This window comes from Heloderma suspectum, chromosome 12, assembly GCF_057233095.1.
Source record: "Heloderma suspectum isolate Gila_16-S chromosome 12, 16-S_ref, whole genome shotgun sequence".
Classification (NCBI taxonomy): Eukaryota; Metazoa; Chordata; class Lepidosauria; order Squamata; family Helodermatidae; genus Heloderma; species Heloderma suspectum.
The window spans coordinates 10274743-10294941 of record NC_139469.1 but is presented as its reverse complement, the minus strand read 5'-3'; the positions used below and the strand labels follow the sequence as shown (position 1 = coordinate 10294941).

The following is a 20199-nucleotide window of genomic DNA, read 5'->3' as shown; positions in this document are numbered from 1 at the left end:
TGGTATCCAAAGTCTATAACTGCTCAGCCTCAACCACGCTACAACAGTGAGTGCTTCCATACCGTTCGCTGGGCGGGGGTTAAGAACTTTACTTGGTCTTTTGTTTTTTAATTCTGCAAACATACAACATCACTCCATGCCAGGAATGTAAAGCACTGGTGAAGGAGATGGAAGGGTCATGCGTCTTCCGTAACTGAGGTGGGGAATTATCCCCTCATAATAACTGCCTTGCTGGATCAGGTCAACGCTGCATCTAATTTAGAATTGTTTCCAACAGATGACTGGGGTGGAAGTGGACAGCGGGAATTGACCCTCAAGTCATAGGAGAGATGAAATCACTTGCAGAGTTTGAGTGTGGCAGTAAGGTTCAGAGCCAACAACCGAACTGTGTTTAGATTGTGAGGCTTGGGCTCTCACAATTCTTCCTGTGTGTGCTTCCATTCCCTCTTTTAAACTTCTAGTTACGGCAAACCATAGTTTGCCATTACATCTGAGCTGAGCAAATGATGGTTTGCACAAAACATAGTTTGCTTGGAAACTATGGTTTGAAGCAGATTTCCAATTCTGGTTTGTAGGCAAACTATCAATTGTGCAAACTATAGTTTGCCTGGTTTGGTTGTAACAGAAATATATGGTTTGTCAGCACAAACCAGGAAATAATGGAGGGGATTTGAGCATGCAATGAGAGGAGGAAGTGTGCAAGCCTGAGGCTGGGGTCCCTCAGCCAAATCATAGGTTGGTGGTTACATCCAAACCAGGCCTCTGTGTGTGATTGTGTGTGTGTGTGTGTGTGGGGGGGCTTAAAACTGCTCCCGTTGTGCCTACCTGAGGTTTATCCATCCTTCTCTGAATAACAGAAGCCCAAACTGTCTCTAAAGTAGGTCTGGAGAACTTCCCTGTTCGCCCAACCCTGGAGAGTCTATTAGCTGCCAGCACCCAAATGCTGATGGAAGTCCTCTCATCCCCCTTTATGGACAGCCTGAAGAACATCCGTCTGCCTCGAGAACTGAATCCCAACAAAAAGTACAGCTGGATGCAGAAGAAGGATGAACCAGTGAGTACTTCTTTTGCTCTTAAACACTGGGGAGGGAAGGGGGTGCGTGCATGCACGGGGACAGGAAATAGTGCAAGAGGGAACACTGGAAGGTGAGATGAAGTTGAGGGAATAGAACTTTCTGAATTATTTTAGTTACCTTTGAGAAACATTAACAAGTGCCCAGCTTCAGGTGGGTCTCTTTCGTGATGGATCAGAGAAGTTGAAGTGCAAAACAATTGCTTTTATTATGCAAACTATGGTCAGATCAGCAGTGCCTCAGGTTACGATCGGAATCCAAGTCTCTAGACAGCTTTGCATAATACAGGACCACTTAGGCTACAAGCAACTTTCTTTGGTTAATGCAGTATGTTAGACAGTTGCAACGAGCTTCGGCTGTTGGGCGGTATAGAAATAAATGAGTAAGTAATAAATAAATACAAACGAAAACTGACACCTTGAGTGGCTGGTTAAGCCCATATCTTAGGGTGGGTCTTTGCAGAGGGACCTTCCTTGCGCGGCCAGCCTTCTGGAATACCTCACAAGTTGACCTTGCTCCTTTCACCTAGCCCAACATCTCAGCTTGGGATCTCGTATTTCTTACTCCTCCTCCTCCAGCTCCAGCATTCCCATGGGTGTAGAGAGCCCTGGCTGGCTACTTTCCACTCGATTAGCTTGCACCTAAAAACCTCCACTCTGGGACTGTTAGTCTCCTGCATCCTTGGCGCTTCAGGAAACCCTTCTGCCTTTTCCCCCCTCTGGCTCCAATCACCCATGTCTTTTGGGGGTGCTTGTGCAGAGGTGCTGGGCCCAAACCCTACAAAAATAACCACAGAAACCTGCTTCATATTTAGTCAGACCTTTGGTCCTACTGGCCCAGAGGATTCTTTAGATTGTCATGTGTATTAGGGCGCAGTCCTAGGCATGTTTTGACAGAAAAAAAGTCCTACAACTCCCAGCATAGCTGGCTGGGATGTGCTGGGAGTTGTAGGACTTTTTTTCTGTCTAAACATGCCTAGGATTGCACCCTTACTTCACTCTCTTCATGATAAGGCAGCTCTGCTGTGTTTGGGTTGCCTTCCTCTTCATTCTGCTGAGTGGGGCCCTGGACATCTTCCCCAAAGTCCTGCTTTGATGGCATGACTGTTCCCAGCCCTGATACTTGAGATCCTTTAACACAGCCTGGGTCACGGTCTGAAGGTACATGATGCAGCAGCCTTGCTAAAGCTAAGCAGATCTAGCTCAGATCAGTGTTTAGATGGGAACCTGAGCGTGTGAGAAGTTAAATAAAACCAAGGATGCCATAGATAGAACCTGGGATCTGATATTTGCAAAGCATGTACTCTTGCCCTGAGCTATGTATGGACCCTCACCCATATGTTCATAAGGGTTCAGCTGGTCTTTCACATAATGTGGTTCTAGGCCTTGAAAAGTTAACATCAGCACGTTTAAATTGAGCCCAGGAACAAATGGGCAACCAATGTAACTAGTGTAGGATTAGTGACAGGGGTCCCCAACCTTTTTCACCCCGTGGGCACATTTGGGAATTTGAGAAACTGCTGCAGGCACCACTGCAAAATGGCTTCCACAGAGGATGTGGCTAGTCACATAATGGCTGCTGTGGGAGCCTAGGTAGTCAGAAGTGAGCTAAAGAGGGGTGGGGGAGAGAAGTAGTGAGGCTAGAGGCTGGAAGGAAGGGGAAATAGCAAGGCAAAGGGGTAGAGGGGAGAGAAAGAGCAAGGCTAGAGCAGGGAAGAAACAGCAAGGTAAAGAGGTAGGGAAAGAAACAGCAAAACTTGAGGCTGGGAGGGAGGGGGAAACAGCAAGGCAAAGGGGTAGAGGGGAGAGAAAGAGCAAGGCTAGATTGAGGGAGAAACAGCAAGGTGAAGAGGTAGGGAGAGAAACAGCAAAAGCTGAGGCTGGGAGGGAGGGGGAAACAGCAAGGCAAAGAGAAAGAGAAAGAGCCAGGCAAGAGGCTATGAGGGGGAGAAACACAGAGCTAAAGAGGGGTGTGTGTGTGTGTGTAAGGGGGGAAGATAGAGAGGCTAGAGGCTGGGAGGGAGGGCGAAATAGCAAGGGAAAGGGACAGAGAGGAGAGAGAGAGCAAGGCTAGAGGCTAGAAAGGGAGAGAACGAAGACTTCCCAGAACCCGACTAAAGAGCAGCGGATTAAGTATAAGTATATATACATGCTGAGTATGTATAAACTTACTCAGCAAGTGCAGCATGCAAGGAATCCCAACTTGAAACATGATATTATAGCACCATAATTTCCATTAATTTCCCATGTTGAAGCACTTCAAACTTTTAATAAAGTTCCAACCAAGTACAGTTGCCTATATTTTTTCTGATTAATACGCACATTTACACAAAATGACATACGCTCACACATGCTCCTTTTATAGGTTGCTTAACTTTTATTTTTACTTTCACTAGCTATTGAGCTCCTGCTTGGGCCATTTTACTGTAGATGTTCCATAAGAATATCCGTTATGGACTAGGATGTATATTTAGGGAATTCCTTTGTTTCTTTAGTGATTTTATTATTATGTACATTCTTCTTCTTTTTGTTGCCTTTATTTTGTTAACCGTATTTCGAAATAACATGAAACATCATGATGAAAAAGAAAGAAGGCTGCCCTAACGTTTTCCAAGGTTCTTCTTAAAAGATGTTTTAACGTGGGCAGGGAGGGGAGAGTTTTGTGGGTGTTTTTGGAGATCCCCACGGGGGTCCCCGCACCAGAGACCCCTGGAAGATGTGATGGCTCTCTTGTCCCTACTTAGTACTCTGGCAGGGGAATTGAAGCTCCATTTTGAGTTTAATGACAAGCTGTAGTTTAGGGTTGCACTCTCACCTTCTCTTCTTTCCCTTCCCCTCCTAAATTCTCTTTGGCTTCCTGACTCCCTCCTCTCAGATGTACTCCATAAAGTCAGCCATTGAGAACATGGATGCAATGGAGCTGGATTACAGGATGAGACTGTCCGAGCTGCAGCGGAGGTACAAGGAAAAGCAGAGAGAGCTGGTGAAACTGCAGCGGCGGAGAGACTCTGAGTAAGTCACCTGGAGTCTTTCTGATGACCTTTTCTGGCTGGCTGGCTGGCTGGCTGGCTGGGCACCATGGATGTCTTTAGGCTCATATCTTCTCACCCTTCCTTGTCCCTATCTTGGTACAACGGTGTGCTTGACCCAGGGTTTGCAAAGATGCTGAGAATGGAGCGGCAACCTCCTGGCTCATAAACACGACTTGCGCTAGCCACATGTGGGATTTGTAGGCGCTCTGCTTGCGGTAGCCTTCCTGGAAGATTTGGATTTGAGTAGATCAGTGTAGAAGCTTGGTGGATGGACCAAGGCTCCCGAGTGGTTTTCGGTTTCTTCTTCTCATTTCTTTTTTCGTTGCTTTTGTCCCTCTTTATTTCTTTTCCTTTAAAAAAAAAATTCTAGTTGCTTTTGGTTAACAGTCAAGCGTGTGGTTTTTTTTAAGGGAAAAGCATGACGAGAAAAGTAGAAGCTTGGCGAGACGAGGCCCAGGAAGGCCCAGGAAGAGGAAGCATGGATCGAGCGCTCTGTCGCCCCTTAAGGAGAGAGGGAAGAGTGACGGCAGGAGTGGAAAGTAAGGTTGGACTGTGGGGAAGCCGGGTGCAGCAGGGTCTCCGGCCTGGATGGGACTCACACACACACATGCACGCACGCACACTCTGTTCAGCGTAGCGTTGAGTTGGCAGTTGCATGCATCTTGGACCAGAAGCGTCGTTGTGTGGGGTGCTGTGACTTATTGCATGGTGGCTTGTGCCAAAGTTCAGCATGTGTCAATGTAGCAGGGCAGGGGCCAGAGCGCCGAGGGGATGTTGAATTAAAAACGTGGGATGGGAAGCTAGATGCTGCAGTAGCAGAGTGAATGGACCGGTGCATAAAACAGTTTGCTTGTGTGTGGGATCCTGATCTGGGCAATGGCTGCTGGGCACCACTGATTTATTATTTACTTTTTTTAAAGGAAGCCCAAAGTCCACCATGAATCTGTGTAGGAGATGTTTTGGTCTTGCTATGTCCTGTCTGTGGTGCTTGCTCCTTTTGCTTCCGTTCGTCTTCACGCTCTAGTTGGTGACATTAGAACTTTTGCTTCTTCTCAGCTGAGGTGCCTGGATCATTTTGGCCTTCCCCTCCCTTTTCTCCAGCTTTTTAAAATGCAGGGGCTTAAGGAATCTCTCTTTGACTGGATGTTGTGGACCTGGTCATTCTTGCTGTCTTGAGATTTCTTCACCAGACGGAGTTAGCGCTTAGCCTCAGCGGTGTCGTCAAGGGCTCCTAGGGCAATTTGGTGCCCAGTCCCTGTTGTCTGTCTTGTCTGTCTTTCTCTTTATCTCTTGCTGTCTGTCTGTCTCTATCATCTGTCTGTCTGTCTATCCAATGTGTCGTCATCCCTCCTTTGTACCTCCTGTGTTTTGTTTATTTGCTTCGCTGGTTTGAAAAGCTTGGGAAAGTCATTGACCCAGTTCGCACATAATGCTCCGTTCTTGGGTTGTTTAACCCAGGAACTGGTGGGGGTGCATGGGAGCGAGTGAGTGCTCCACTCTCCACTTCCATTTTTAATTAACAACCCAAGAGCGTCCCATTCCTGGGTTGTTTCATGAAGTCTGAGCCCAGAAACTTTGGGTTGTTCAGGGGTTAAACAACTCAGCATCAACCCAACAGTCGCCCATCGTTAACCAAGCAATGGAATGTAAGGAGGAGGCAGATGGGCCTCCGTCAGTATGGAGTTCCAAAGTCTAAAGAATTTCCTTTCTGAGAGAGTATGAAGTAAGGGACATAGCAGGGAAGCATCCCCCTGACGGATGTTTTACATGCAAGGAACCCTGTCTTGGGGCTGTCAAACTCCTGTTTGGTTTCTTCCTAATTATAAAGGGTAGTATCTAATGTTAGTCCTACTTGGAGTAGTCATGACTAAATGAAGTCTTGTGCATATCAGTGGGTCTACTCTAAGTAGGACTAACATTGGATACTACCCCAAGACTTTCCTGTCTTCTGCCATGATGTCTCCCTGACTTTTTAGTGTGGTGTGCCCTCCTGTCCTCTGGGGGGGCGGGTGCCCACATCATAAAGATGAGCGAGATGAGCACATAGTTAATCCATAGAATTCTCTACCACAAGATGTAGTGATGGCCACCAATTTGGATGGCTTTTAAATTCGGTTAGTCAAATTCGTGGAGGATAAGATGATCGATGACTGACTAGTCCTGGTGGCTCTGTGCTACCTCCAGCATCAGAGGCAGTCTGCCTATGTACACCAGTTGCTGGGGAACATGAGTGGGAGGGTGCTGTTGTGCTCATCTTCTGCTTGTGGGTTTCCCATGGGCAGCTGGTTGGCCACTGTGCCAACAGAATGCTGGACTTGATGGACCCTGGGTCTGATCCACCAAGGCTCTTTTTATGTCCTTACGATTGAGGATTGGCGGAGGCCATGCCTTCTTGGAAAACAGGGCTGCACAGCAGGATTCCTTCTCTGGAGGCAAACCACATGAAAGAGAAAAGCTGGGCTACTAAGGGGAGAGTACTCCTTCTCCTGACCCGTCCTGGCCTTTTTCTTCAGAGATGGCTGGCTATGGCCAAGCAGGAAGAGATGGGCCAATAGTGCGGAGGGGGAGCAAGGCGGAGTGTTGGCCTAGTTTTCCAGCTACATCCCTGTTGGTGTCCCTTCCCTCAACAGCAGTGGCATGGATGATTGGTTGTTAACCAGGGTGGGGCCTTACCTGCCTCCTGCTTTAACCCTTAGTTGGACGGGCATTTCAATAGTTGTGTAATATTGCAGGAAGCAAAGAGGCATTTCCATTACTTTCCTTCAAAATTTGGAGCTACTGTTGTATCCCACTTGTGTACATCACTGTAACCTTTTATATTTGGGACTAGGTGAGGAGACTGCTGAGGGCTACGGTCCCCCCTACTCTCATTGGTCAACAGCTCTCAAATTGTTGTATCACAAGTGCAGAGACACTTTGCAGTGCTATGGTTCCTCTTCTGTTTGCTTCTGTGATCCTGCAAAAGAGCAAATCTGGGGCCAGTCACCATATCCTTTTTTTAAAAATCTGGTTTTCAGGCTGAGCAAGTCCTTACTGCTCTCTGAAGACTCAGAGACCGGCGAAGGGACACGGAAAAGACACAGGGGCATCCTCCTCGATGAGGAAGAAGATGTGGAGAGCAGGAGTGGGAAGGCGAAAGGCAGAAATCGCAATTGGGATGAGCAAGACATGTTGGCAAACTTCTCCAGCGAGGTTGGTACTTCTGTCCATGTGGTGATATGCCTGAGGCAGGAAGGACAAGGTGGGATGGGCTGTAACCAACACTTAGTTTTCATACTCCAGCCTTAGGCTTGAGTTTATACAGTCATTTGTGACAGGGATGTATCACCAGATGGTGAGTTTTCCCTGTTGTTTTCCCACGGTGAAGCTTTCTTGTGAATGTAGCCCTGCAAACCTAAAGAAGGGTTCATTTTTTAGAACCATTCTTCAGGTTGTGGTTAAACACAAATATGGCCATGCAGGAATGTGTTCACAAGGAAAGATTATCATGGCAGAATGACAGGGAAACATCACCATATGGTGACCATTTTGTGTCATAAATGATCATGTGAGCGCAAGTCAAAGCCTGGTTTGCTACTGGATCAGCTCTATAGATTTACCATTCTTATCTCTGATAGTGAAAGAAATTTGTGTATTCCTGGATTTTGTAGTTTTGCTGTGGCATATTTTTGTTTTCAATTGATGGTATGATTGTATTTTTGTTATGTCTTATATTTATAGTATTTTAATATGCTTTTCACCCCTTTGGGCCAAAAAGCAGTATACAAATCATTATCATTGTTGATCTGGCACTGAAGTCTTAAATAATTTTGCTTATAGAAGACTGAAGAGGCTACTTCAAATTGAAGATGGCTAATTTGCGGTGGCTCAGTGGTTAAGACGCTGAACTGCAGACTGGAAGGTCGGCAGGTCAGCAGTTCGAGACCCGAGTGCCGCGTGACGGAGCGAGCTCCCGTCTTCAGTCCCAGCTCCTGCCAACCTAGCAGTTCGAAAGCAAGAAATTGCAAGTAGATAAATAGGTGCCGCCTCGGCGGGAAAGGTGACAGCGTTCCGTGCACCTCGGTGTTCAGTCATGCCGGCCACATGACCACGGAAGCGTCTTCGGACAGCGCTGGCTCTTCGGCTTAGAAACGGGGATGAGCACTGCACCCTAGAGTCGGACACGACTGGTTGGGGACACCTTTTAATTTGATCTGGAATGGTTGAATGGTCTGAATGGGGGTTTTATGATGGAATGAATGGTCTGAATGATGGCGCTGTTGTTGTTGTTTAATCATCATCATCCTGTGTCATTTATGTATTAAATGACATAGGAATGCGCTGAATGGAGCAGTTTTTAATGACACCCAGTTAATTCTACTCCAGTTTAATTCCAGTCAGAAATCCTGATTCCAAAATGTGGCTGTTAGTCTGAACTCATGGATGAGGAGGGGTTTAAATATGGGTTGCATGTATCCAAATACAGCACTTGATCTACTTCACCATGCTGGCCTTCAGTTGCCTCTCTATAAACTTACTAGCCAAATTTGCTGGGATGATGGAGTTGGTGGAAACAGATGTAAATCTGCTACAGCAGCCATACAGAGCAGACTATGTGAAATGGCCTCTGTGCGAGAAGAGGCCCTGTGAACGGAAAGTTCCCAAAGCCGTGCTCTTGTGACAGTGGTATCTAGGCCTTGTGGAGCTGTGAATTCTGAGGCAAGAATGGGTGATATTTGATTAGTGGCCTGTTGTTGCCTCTCACAAAAGTTACTAATTTTACTCTGTGGAGTTTTCAGAAGGAAAGATGTGTGGAACACACCCACCCACCTTGAGTACTTTTGCTAGTGTAATTGAAAGTATTTTGCTTTTTCTCAAAATTCCTGACATGTTTCACCTAAGGAAGAACTGCCCATATTCACGTTGAGTTTTATATTTAAGTGAGATAGCGGTGGCAGTTCAACTCCACCATAGAGGATTTTTTTCTGTTTCCTGAAAGATCTCCTGTTTTTTATCTCATGTTCCCTTGCTTCCCCCCTTCCCCCTCCATGTCACATCCCAAAGGAAACGTAAGAACAGAGCTATCCCATCACATGTAAATTTTACATGTAAATGTAAGATAACATAACAAATCAAGTATAGGCATGTATAAATACAGAAATGATGGTGGCTGTATTAATTAATTTATTTAACGATAGTTAAGAATTGCTTATGCTAAAGAACTTTCACATATACCCCTCCCACCCTTCAGAGTAAGGTAATCCAGAATGGGCAGAGCTATGACAGAGTTGCTCATTGTGAGGTAACTCCAGCCAAAATGGTCATAAAGAAATACCCTCTTCACCACGTAGGGTTTTGAATTTTTGCCTCGCAGTGTAGGCTTCTAGCTTCATACATCATAAGTCAGTGGTTTTTGAACCGTATCAGGGAATCCTGCCTTGGACGGTTGTCAGGAGTTTCTCAGTAAGGAGATTAGAAATGGTGGACAAGTTTCCTTGAAATATATCTTGCTAACCATTAGTACTGTTCCTTCACAGTGTGCCGGTATTCTCAGGTCATAGGGGTGCTTGGCAGGGTCCAACGGGACTGGCAAGTGCTATATATGAACTGAGTGTGAACAGCCTTCCTCAATCTGGTACCCTCCATGTGTGTTGGATCACAACCCCCATAGTCCCCAGCCAGCACAGCCCTTATAGTCCAATACGTCAGGAGGGCACCAGGTTGGGAAGATTGCTCTGGAACATACCTTGGAATCCTTTGCAACACTCCTGGCTTCTGTGACAAGACATTTAGGGCAAGGGTGTAGAACCTCAGGCCTTGGGTCCCAATCTGGCCCTCCATGGTTTCCACCCACCCCTTTCCCTTGAACACCGATCATTTTGTGGTTTCCTGGCTTTTGTGCAGTCCCCGCCCCCGCCCCGCAATTCTAAATTGTTCTAATGACTCTCCTGAGGCTTAGTTACTGGCAGTAAAAGCTTTATTTATTGTTTATTTATTGTATTTATACCCTGCCTTTTTTCCTCTCGCAAGGAACCCAAGGCGGCTTACATTATCCTCCTCCTCTCCATTTTATCCTCACAACAACAACCCTGTGAGGTGGGTTGGGCTGAGAGTCTGTGACTGGCCCGAAGTCACCCGGTGAGCTTCCATGGCCGAGCGGGGACTAGAACCCGGATCTCCCAGCTCCTAGTCCAACACTCTTGCCACTACACCACACTGACTCACATTTAGCTTTAAGCTAAAATATACTGCTATTTTTCGCCTCACCTTTTTTCCAGGGGTGCACCCCTGTGCATCACTGGAATGCAGCCCCGAAGAGCTTTTCTGAAATTGAATTTGGCCCTCTGGCTGAAAGAGGTTCAGCACCCATGATTTAGGGTTTCTTTAATGAGAAAGGATTTCTTGAAAACCTTCAAACTAAGTAAGTGTAGTCAGACATAAAAGGGGTTGCCGGAGATATTAGCAGTATATTTACCTGTGCTCATCCCATTTCGCCCTTCTGCAGTTAAAAATTAAGAAGAAGAAGCTGGCCTCTGAACAGGAGCAGTTGGTGAGCAAGCTTGACAAGGCCCTGTCTCTCACCAGGCACAACAAGTTGAAATCCCCTTTTAAGTTTGCAGACAGTTCTGTGGGGAGGCAGAAAAATGGCGGATGTTATGGCAACAAATACTTGTCGCACCATGAGGCCTTGCTCGGCAAGGACGGGAAGAAGACCTTGGCCAAAACCCTGAGCTTCTCGCTGAAAGCTTCCAAAGAAGGTAAAAACAAAATGGCTGCCAAAATGAAGAAGATGGAGGAGGGGCTAAGAGTCAAGGGTCACCTGAAGGTTTCCAGTTCACCAGCAATATCTGAAGTTAGCAGCTATTCCTATAGTAAGTGACTTTGTGGGGAGTGGGTGCCTTCTACTTTTGTGTTTTCAATTGGGTTTGCTAGAAGTAAGGCTTTAATCTCTTAAACCTTATAGTGGCAGTAATTGAGTTTCGGTTCACAAAGGAGGAGCGGGCGGGCGCAGAAGCAGCGTCTTGTTTTGTAGATCCAGGAATGATTATACCTGGGAGTTCGTAGAAATGAGTTCACTCAAAGCAAAGCAAGGATTTCTGTTCAGCAGGGAATGTGATTGCCATGGAGGAGAGGTCTGTCGATGGCGATTAGTCATGACAACTGTGTGAAACCTCCAGGCTAAGCGACCATGTGCCTCCGAATACTAGTTGATTGGGAACAACAGTGGAAGATGACTGTCATCTTCAAGCCCCGTTTGTGGGTTTTTTAGAGGCATCCTGATTGGCCAGAGTGAGAGCCAGCATACTGGACTATAGATGGATCTTCGGTCTGATCCAGCAGGAGTTTTCTCACAGCATTCTTCCTCTGCTGAGATTTGTTGGCTGTAGGTAGAGGAGTGACTCTGAGTAGAGGAGAAGGTGCAGTAGTTTTCTACAAATGCTCTTCACACTTCCCAGGCCTAATTCATACATTACTGGAGTGGCCTAGTTGTCTATCAAGAGAGAAACTTGAGAGAACGACACGGGCCTGGTTTGTACATGACACTAACACATGGTTTATTTAACCCATGGTTAACCCATGGTTGCCCTACCCAGAGGTTTTCTGGCAGATGATCGAACAAACCATGGTTTATTTTCTTAATCCCTGAATTGTCTGTTTCCCTCCTTTGCCCGTTTCCTCCCTGTATCCCCAGCACTGTAGTACTAGCATGTAGAATGACTAGTGGTTTGTTTGTTTTTTACTGATTTTGCGTGACACCTCTTGTATTGGCCCCAGGAGCGTAACCAAGTCACCTGTAGTGTTAGAGGGGCCTAGAGATCCATAATGCCTTGCTTAAGTTCATTATTAGTGCAATTCCCTTGCTAGTAAGCCTCTGAGCATGTGAAGATGAGTCACAGGGCCGATAGCACAGCCTAGCACATTCCATACTAATGAGTAGTATATCTAATCAAGATGTGCCAGGGAAGTGAAGTTTGTTTACCTTAAAGCTACAGGTGGCTGTGCTGAGAACCAAGTGCTGTTAGTCTATACTGGGAATGAACGCTAGGGGCCACTTGCTGCTGTCATACTGCCTCATTGCTAATATGTATGGTATAAAACCCATTGTACCCCATGGCTCTGGGTTCAGAGAAGCTGTCTGACCCAACCATTGGGTACGCCTGTGTGCTGTAAGTTACTCAATAACATACTCCTTGTAAGTAAACCTGGATCTGATTTATCACTATCTTGGCACCTCTAAATTAAAAGTTTGAAGCCTATGGCCGGGGCAACACACCTTTGTAGCCTGGCAAAACAACTCATGAACAGTCCGCAGTTCTGGGTTTGCATGTAATAACAACCCATGGTTTAAACAATCTAGAGTTCACAGCCCAACAACAAACCTCTTTTGGGGTTGCTTATGGTTAACAAATTATAGTTTGTTAGTGTGGCCATGTTCACACATCGTGACAACCCAGAATTCAACAACCCATGCCACAGGTTAGCATTTTGTGCAAACCAGGCCATGGTCTCAGTAGTGTATGCGTAGGTTCATAAACATACGGCTATGTTTCTATGACGTTTATTTTGATTTGTATTATTGTGCTGATTATGGTTTGAGTTTTTTCCTGATATATATTAAGTATGGGTTTCTGTATTTGTGTGTGTAAGTCATTTTGATGATGATGACGACGACATCTTGAGAGCGAGATAATTTTGTAAGGGCTGCCATTTCTCATTGAGTCTGGTAGAAGTGCAAAGACGTAGGCCAGCAAATTCTGCTGTTACCATTTTTTTTTTAATAATAATAACTACATTGACTGCAGATACAGACTCTGAGGAAGATGATGAATCCCTGAAGGATGAGTGGTCTTCCCATTCCCCAACCAGCTCCAGAATGAGACCACCCAGCCTCTACAGTGTAGTGGCCCAAAAGAGCAGCAGGATCACTGGAGGCCTCAAGGCAGCCAAGAAGGGCATCTCTGCCTCTAGAACTCTCAAATCTAAACTGTCTGCAAGCAGGAAGCCGCCGTTCTGTTTGCTGCCCAGAGAGGCTGAAGCTGGATCTTCGTTCAGTGATTCTTCGGAGGACTCGTTCGATCAAGGTTACTAGATTATAACACAAAACAAAACAAAACAAAAAGCTTCCATGTTTGAATGAATGAATGAGTGTGGGAATGGCGGGCGGGATGGTGCTGTGGTCAGCCATCTTGGATGCTGCTGTGATCTGCCATCTTGGATGGTGCTGTGATCCGCCATCTTGGATGACCTGCGTTATCAGTATTCTTTTTATACAAAAAAATCTGTTTGTGACACTAGCTATTATTTTATTATCGACTGGTTCTTCTAAGAGCTTTTATATCAACTGGAGGTTTAGTCTTCACTATTCCTCCTTTTAGTCTCCGTTCCCACCCTGCACACCCTTTCTAAACTCTTTTTTAAACAAAACCTTCTTTCATCTCTTGTTGCCATCACTGTTGTTATATGTGGCTTCTTTTTTATTTTCCAAATTTCATTTTGGCATGTCTAGAGGCTCAGGAGGAAGTCTGTAAATTAGAATACTTGTTGTGTGGGAGTGCCCCTTTGATGTTTGTACTGCAATTTGGTACCAAGCTTTTTATTAAAAGTATCCACTTTGTTTTTAACTAAACCAGTCTACCTTGTCTCTCTTGCTGTGTCTCTCACTAGGTGATTAGCTTGCTGCTTCACTCCATCCTGCTATCCCTCATCACTCCCAAAGAATTAGCGCAAAAAAAAAAAAAAAAAAGGAATTAACAAAATTGTGATGTGCTCTCTATTATTCAAATATCCCTGGTTTGCAATTCTCTAAGGTGCTTTATTTTCCAGGAGGAAAAGCAAATCTACACGTAGTCCTCTCCTTCCTTTTAAATTGAGCACAGCTTGTTACTTTGTGCATAGATTACTCCACAGTGCGTTGGGTTTTACCTCACCCCCCTGTGAATGTATGGGTGTTTTTTAAAAAAGAAGAAAAAAGATGCACTTTGCAATAGAAATGAAAAATTTATTAAGCCTGGTCATTTCTGCTTCTAAAAATGGCCTAACTCTCTAAAATGAAGCCCATTTTTCTTCGTCAGTTCCAATTGGGGTCTAATACTTTTAAGGCTTTTTCACCCTTAATTAATTCTCTCTCTGTGTTTTTTTTTTAATCAGGTAGGTTATGAATATTTCAAATCTTGCAACAAATGTACAAGAGTAAAGAAGTTACTAACTAAATATACAGTGTAGAGGGAGAGATCTGAATGCAATACCTTAAAAAAAAAAAAAGAAGTCTGCTTCTTTTTCGCTCCCCTTCTCCCTTGGCAAATGGAGCAGGGAAAGAGAGAGAGGTGAAAGAATGAATTCTTGGGACTGTGCCAGTGGAACACAAGGTTCCGCTCTCCCCTGTTTTAGAGCACACTTATTAAATAATTGTAATAAGGAAAGGTAATTTGAATGAGCCCTCAGACTTGGAAACTCAGATCTCACCAAGGCCCAGCTTGTCTTGCCTATATGTTAAGCAAGAGGGAAGGGAGATGTAGTATCCAGTCACTATCCGCGAAAGAATCTTTATCTGATGAGTTGAGTTTGAGTCCTCCTTGTGGTGAAAGAAGGCTTGATCTCCGTTTTCACCTCCTTGTGCTGCCTTCTTTTTTCCTTCCCGATCCAAGTTGTGGTAAATCAAAACACAGTACAGAAAACTATAGAATGAGGGCTTTTTAATGGTTGTGAAGTAGCCTCACAGCAATAAACGTCAATGTTGAAAAACACAAAAAGTTTAAATATAAAATTAGAAAAAAGCAAGAGCCCAAGGCAGATTTTCCAGCAAAGAGGTCTAAGGTTTGCTTTAAGTAACTTCCATTAAGGCTGCAATCCTGAGCACATTTACCTGGGAGTAAGCTCCACAGAATAAAAAGGGATTGACTTCCAAGTCAACATGCAGTGGCGTGTGCTGCCCATCCTGTACTCTACTCCAGATATTTTTATTTTATTATTATTAAATGTATTAATCGCCCATCTGGCTGGTCACCCAGCCACTCTATCAGATATAACATGTTTCCTTAGTCCCTGAGTTGTATATTTGATTTTTTTTTTTTAATGTTGGAGATATCTCTTTTTTTTTTTTAATCCAATTTTTGCTCTTGACTGTTAGGGAATTTAATAATTTTTAAAGCCTCCCCCAAATCCTGCTTTCATTTGACTCCACCACTCTCTCTCAAGTTAGGGGTTTGGGGAACGAGAGAAGCAGAGAATGAATATATATATATATATATATATATATAATGTGTTGTTCAGCGATGAAAAAAGAGCTTCAAAAAGGTATATGTTGGGGGGAGGGGGAGGAATTGGTGGGAAGAAGGGAGGAATATTTAATATTTTTGCAAATGCATATCTATGATATAGAAATATAGATAGATTTTCTCTGATGAGTTTCATTTTGAAGGGATATTTGTGTAATAGCATTTCTAATGGCTTTCCCTGATTTTACTAAAACCATTAATAACCTCAGCTTTTCTAGCGTGCTTGCTTTCTCCTTGCAGCTGCTTGGCCAACCCCTCCATCCCTGACCCCTACCCATGATGCTTTGAGTGTCTATATCGGTCCCTTGCATTTGCTCTCGCACTCCACTAAAGAAGCAAAGCGATTTGGCTTGGAGTAGGGCAGACACTGCTCCGCGAAAGGTCCCTAAGCATGAACCCGAACCTTATTATGTAGGTAGGCAAAAACACACACCCTTTTCTTTATATCCTCTTTAAATCTCAGCAGTTTTGCAGTCTTAAGTTTACCCTTCATTTAATAACAGCAATGAAATTATGTCTTGGCGGCAATATTCTGAGGGTTTTTTCTTTCTTTTTTTCCAATAAAAATTAAGAAGGAGTATTATATGGCCTTTTGGATTTGTTTTGCCATAAAGAGGCTTTATTAATGCCCTGTTGAAGTGTTACAAAATTGTAAGCACAGAGGGGACACGGGGAGGTGGGTGCTGGCCTCAGCCCTCTAACCGTGAGCTCCCCATGTTGACCAGGAAATTCTGAAGAGGGAATGTACCAGCGTCCTACTGAATGCAATTACAGGCCTCCACACAATCAGAAACCCTGTGCTATCAGTTGCACAGAGGACTGCAACCATGTTCAGATGGACATGATTTCAGCCTCTCTTCGGACCTTTTGGTTCAACTTGGTCTGGGGTAGAGAGTTGGAACCAGCTGATGTACTTCCCCATATCCCTCCTCGTCACATACACTTGCAATTTTGTAACAACTGAATAGGGCTTAATAACGGGCTTTATTTTGCTGAGGACTCTAGAAAGACTTTCACAATTCTGGTTGTGTGTGTGTGTAGAATGATCTAGGGCAAACTTTTACACCCCAGGCAAAATGGTCATGGAGATATTTCAGGAACAAAGAGGACCCACTGCGGAAAGTGCAATACCTTCCTCGGTGACCTCATTGCGTAGAAGAATTTTTGTGGATCCTTGGCCAGCACAAATGTTTAAGCGCAGCGTCATTCCCCTTTGAATGAGAAGTAGGACACTGGCCTAAAAAGGATGGCCTCCAATTGCGATACAAACCTTACTTAATAATAAGGTTAATGGCTGCAAAATGGAAATTTACTTTCTTGAGGAACTCAAGTCTATCAGGAACTTCTCTTTAGAGCCTCTATCAAAACGAACCCTGTGCTATTCTCACATGACTTGCATAGTTACAGCAGCGCTTGCAACTTCTTTGTTTGAACCATGGTTCAACCCTAGAATATAGGAAGCAATAAGGCTGTCTCAGTTTATGTGGGGAAATTTCCGTCACAGCGAGCCTGTACAAATTTTGATTGGAGGCTCCTGGCAAAGGTTGCAATATTTCTGATGCAAGAGCCATGTTTTCTTTGTTTTTAGATGCTGCATACATATGTTGTAGCAGGCAGCCTCTTACAAGAAGCATTCCCTCCTGCATATGAGAGAATGCAGAATGCCTCTTCTGAAGACGCCACTTGTCATCTGCGATTTTTATCAACCCTTCCATTATAAACACTGTGATTAAATAGGACAGCAGGTTCTTAAAATAATTAATTCCTTTTCATTTTTAAAAGAAGGTTGCCCAGTTCATCTAAGGCACCATTTTAGCCAATGAAAAGCTTTAAAACTGATTAAACATTTCAGCCTATTTACAAGTCATTTTCCAGTAGATTGTACTTTTACGGCATGAATTCCAGGCCTGTCGCCTTCATAAGGAGCACAACTGTCAGCTTCAACAGAGCTTGTGCTTTTCCCCAGTATTGCAGCTTCGGCCTGAATATATCTTGCGATGCGCTCTCAGGGCGGAACTACGCAAGATAAGAAACCCAGGGCCGCTGCTGAGATCAGTAACATCTAGTACAAGGGTGGAGAACCTCCAGGACGGGGGCCAAAATGGGCCCTCTGGGGTTCCTCAGATGGCCAGGACTTCTTTCCCCGGCCCCACTCCCTTTCCCCCAAACATCGGTTGGTGATTTCCTGGCTTTTGTGTGTGTGTGTTTGCCTATCCTGAAAGGTTGAAATATTTTTCCTAAGGCTTAATACCGGCAGTGAGAGCTTTCAGATAGAATAAGCTAGCGTTTTTTAATCATTTGGCTGTACCTCCTTTGCCTTAGCCCCACCTCTTTTGCCTTCGTTCCCACCCACCCCTGGAATGCAGCTCCCAAGAACTTATCTTGTTTCTGGAGTCAGCAGCAAATGAAACAATAACAGAGGTTTCTGTGTTCTTTGCCAACAAAATTATAAAACAAAAAACAAACATGACTAGAATTTGGACAATCTAAGCCAGATGTGAAGGACCCAATAGCAGTCTAAAGTCTGCCTGCACTTAGCCAGCTTTGTATGCTGTAGGTCTGCTTGGCAACATGATAAAACTATGCTGTGTTTGCTATAATATATATATATATATAAACACTATATATATTTATTTAACAATACAAAATTAATCTTAAATGTGCATTGCTACCCCTTTTTTCCCCTCATCCCTTACCCATGCTTTTCCAGCCATCTTGTTGCATTTATGTGGTAACTTAACCAATGTCTGTCTGTTGTTTAACCACACTATTGTTTCCTTTATTTTTGGTATTTTAGGGGGGAAAACACTGAAAGTTTTGGTACTGAATTGACAATACCATATGAAAGTTTGTCCTCAAATATCAACAGGGGTTACATGTACCGCACATGATTATATGCAGCCTATAAGACCTGGTCGCATGCCAAGATTCTTGTTAGAATCTTGATACATTTCCATAAATTTTATTTCTTTAAACTAATAGGTTTACTAGTTCTCGTGGTTCAGGGATAAGAGAGAACCTGATTCATTTGACACAGAAAGATCTTTCATTTTATGTTGTGTAAAAACTATGTTTTAGAAAGTGTTTATAATTGTTATATGTTTATATATGTTTTTATTATTACTGATTTTACCATGCTTGTTGGCTGGTTTGATTGTTCTATTTTAGGATGGAAAGGTTGGGATATAAATAAAAATGAATGTGCAGGCTTCTTCCATGATATTTGCCCCAGTCATCCAATATTTGAAAATATTTGAAAAACATGAATTTTCCTACAAGCCGAAAGTACTTTTTAATGAGGTCCTGCAAATTTTCATATTTTAGCCTTACTAAAATAACTCCAAATTCTAAAAGTTCAATACGCACTAGCAAAGATCCACAAACCACTGAACATGCACCAAACCTGACTATTTTGTCGACCAAGTAGGTAAAGTTTCTTGTAAGCTTCAATATTACTATCAACTAACTCTGTTTAATTGCCTACCATTCTGAAGGGGGGAGGGGGCGTGATTTTGTTTTTAATGCATGCATTACAATGGCCTTATTTAACAGTTTGCCTTAATTTGAGCCAGGGCTTGTGCTTGGAACATGCAAAGTAATTTTTAAAGAGAAGGAAATAGTGCCTCTGGGCATGTGCAAAGTACTTTTCCTACACCAATAGGCAACTGCAGCCAGATCTCAAACATCTTGGGATGGGTGGCATGGATTGCATGTCAAAAGAGGATGTGTGTGGCTTTCAGGAAGTCGTCATCCCTAACTCCTCTAAAAACGAAACAATGACAGTATCATAAAATACAAGAAACTACATTTTTATCATATTACACCCAAACTACATAAGCAGGAAAATCATGGGGTGCTGCAGGACTTTGCCACTTGAAACCTTCTGGTATGTTAGAAGGCTAGCAGGTCAGGAAGAAGGCACAACTAGAAGCTGCCTTCTTGACATGCTATCTTTCAATATGTACAGTGGGAAACTTTCAAATGTTTGATTATCCCGCCTGCTGCCTGAAGTGGTACAGCCCAGGAAGAGTTGCATCAGTGACTGATTGATTATTTATTTATTGGTTTTAATACCCCACTCTTTGATCTAAAAAAATATTTGGTGACTGTGTAGCTCCGCTCCAGAGGTCATGGGGAAATGAGGAAGATGGGGAAACTCAGGAAAAAGCCCATGTCAAACCTTGGCCTGATGCACTCCCTAACTAAAGTCATATCATTGTACCCTGACTGAAATAATATTTTTGAAACATTAGTTGCATAAGTCCCTCAGAGGTTTCATGCCATATCAGGGGCAGGACGGCACCGGAGAATGCAAATGGTCAGTTTCATTGCAGTGTGCAAAGCTGATTTACTTTGGCATGTTCTGAAATATTGGAGCTGCTTGATACCTGTCAGATGCAATTGATTCCTGGCCTGTGAGCAACTTCTGATGCAATGACCAAAGTCCCCCCAACTCAGAACAGCTAATATCTACTCAGGGGTCCAGTGCTGGCATAATACATTCTCTCTTGTGCTGCTAAAGCAGTCATCTCCAGTAGCACTAGAGAGAGTGGTTTTAAATCCTTTTATTAATACGGTTTAGAACGTAGGAAGCTGCTTGTGCCTCTGATCGTTTGTGCAGCTACTCAAGTAGACAATAGCCCAGTGGCTGTTCAGGGTCTTAGGTCTTTCTGATCACCTGCTACCTTGATCCTTTCAAATGGATATTCCAGGGACTGTAGTTGGGGACCTCCTGCATTTATTTATTCATTCATTCATTCATTCATTCATTCAGTTTGCCCACCCTTTGTCAAAGCTGCTGCAAAACTGCATCAGGCAAATTATGCAGGCTCCTAAGTTA

General features: G+C 43.9%; 1 protein-coding gene across 2 annotated transcripts in view; it reads left to right on the top strand.

Moving 5' to 3' along the window:
- TNRC18 (trinucleotide repeat containing 18) overlaps positions 1-20199 on the top strand; it is a 135113-nt gene that overhangs the window by 78914 nt on the left and 36000 nt on the right. Inside the window, exons 11-16 of one of the 2 annotated variants that reach the window (XM_084818305.1) lie at positions 882-1054; positions 3948-4084; positions 4515-4643; positions 7122-7296; positions 10589-10955; positions 12888-13166. In XM_084818305.1, the coding sequence (XP_084674431.1) occupies positions 882-1054; positions 3948-4084; positions 4515-4643; positions 7122-7296; positions 10589-10955; positions 12888-13166 (1260 nt within the window). Of the gene's footprint in view, positions 1-878; positions 1055-3947; positions 4085-4514; positions 4644-7121; positions 7297-10588; positions 10956-12887; positions 13167-20199 lie in introns of both variants that reach the window. The other variant, XM_084818304.1, reaches the window with a different exon arrangement.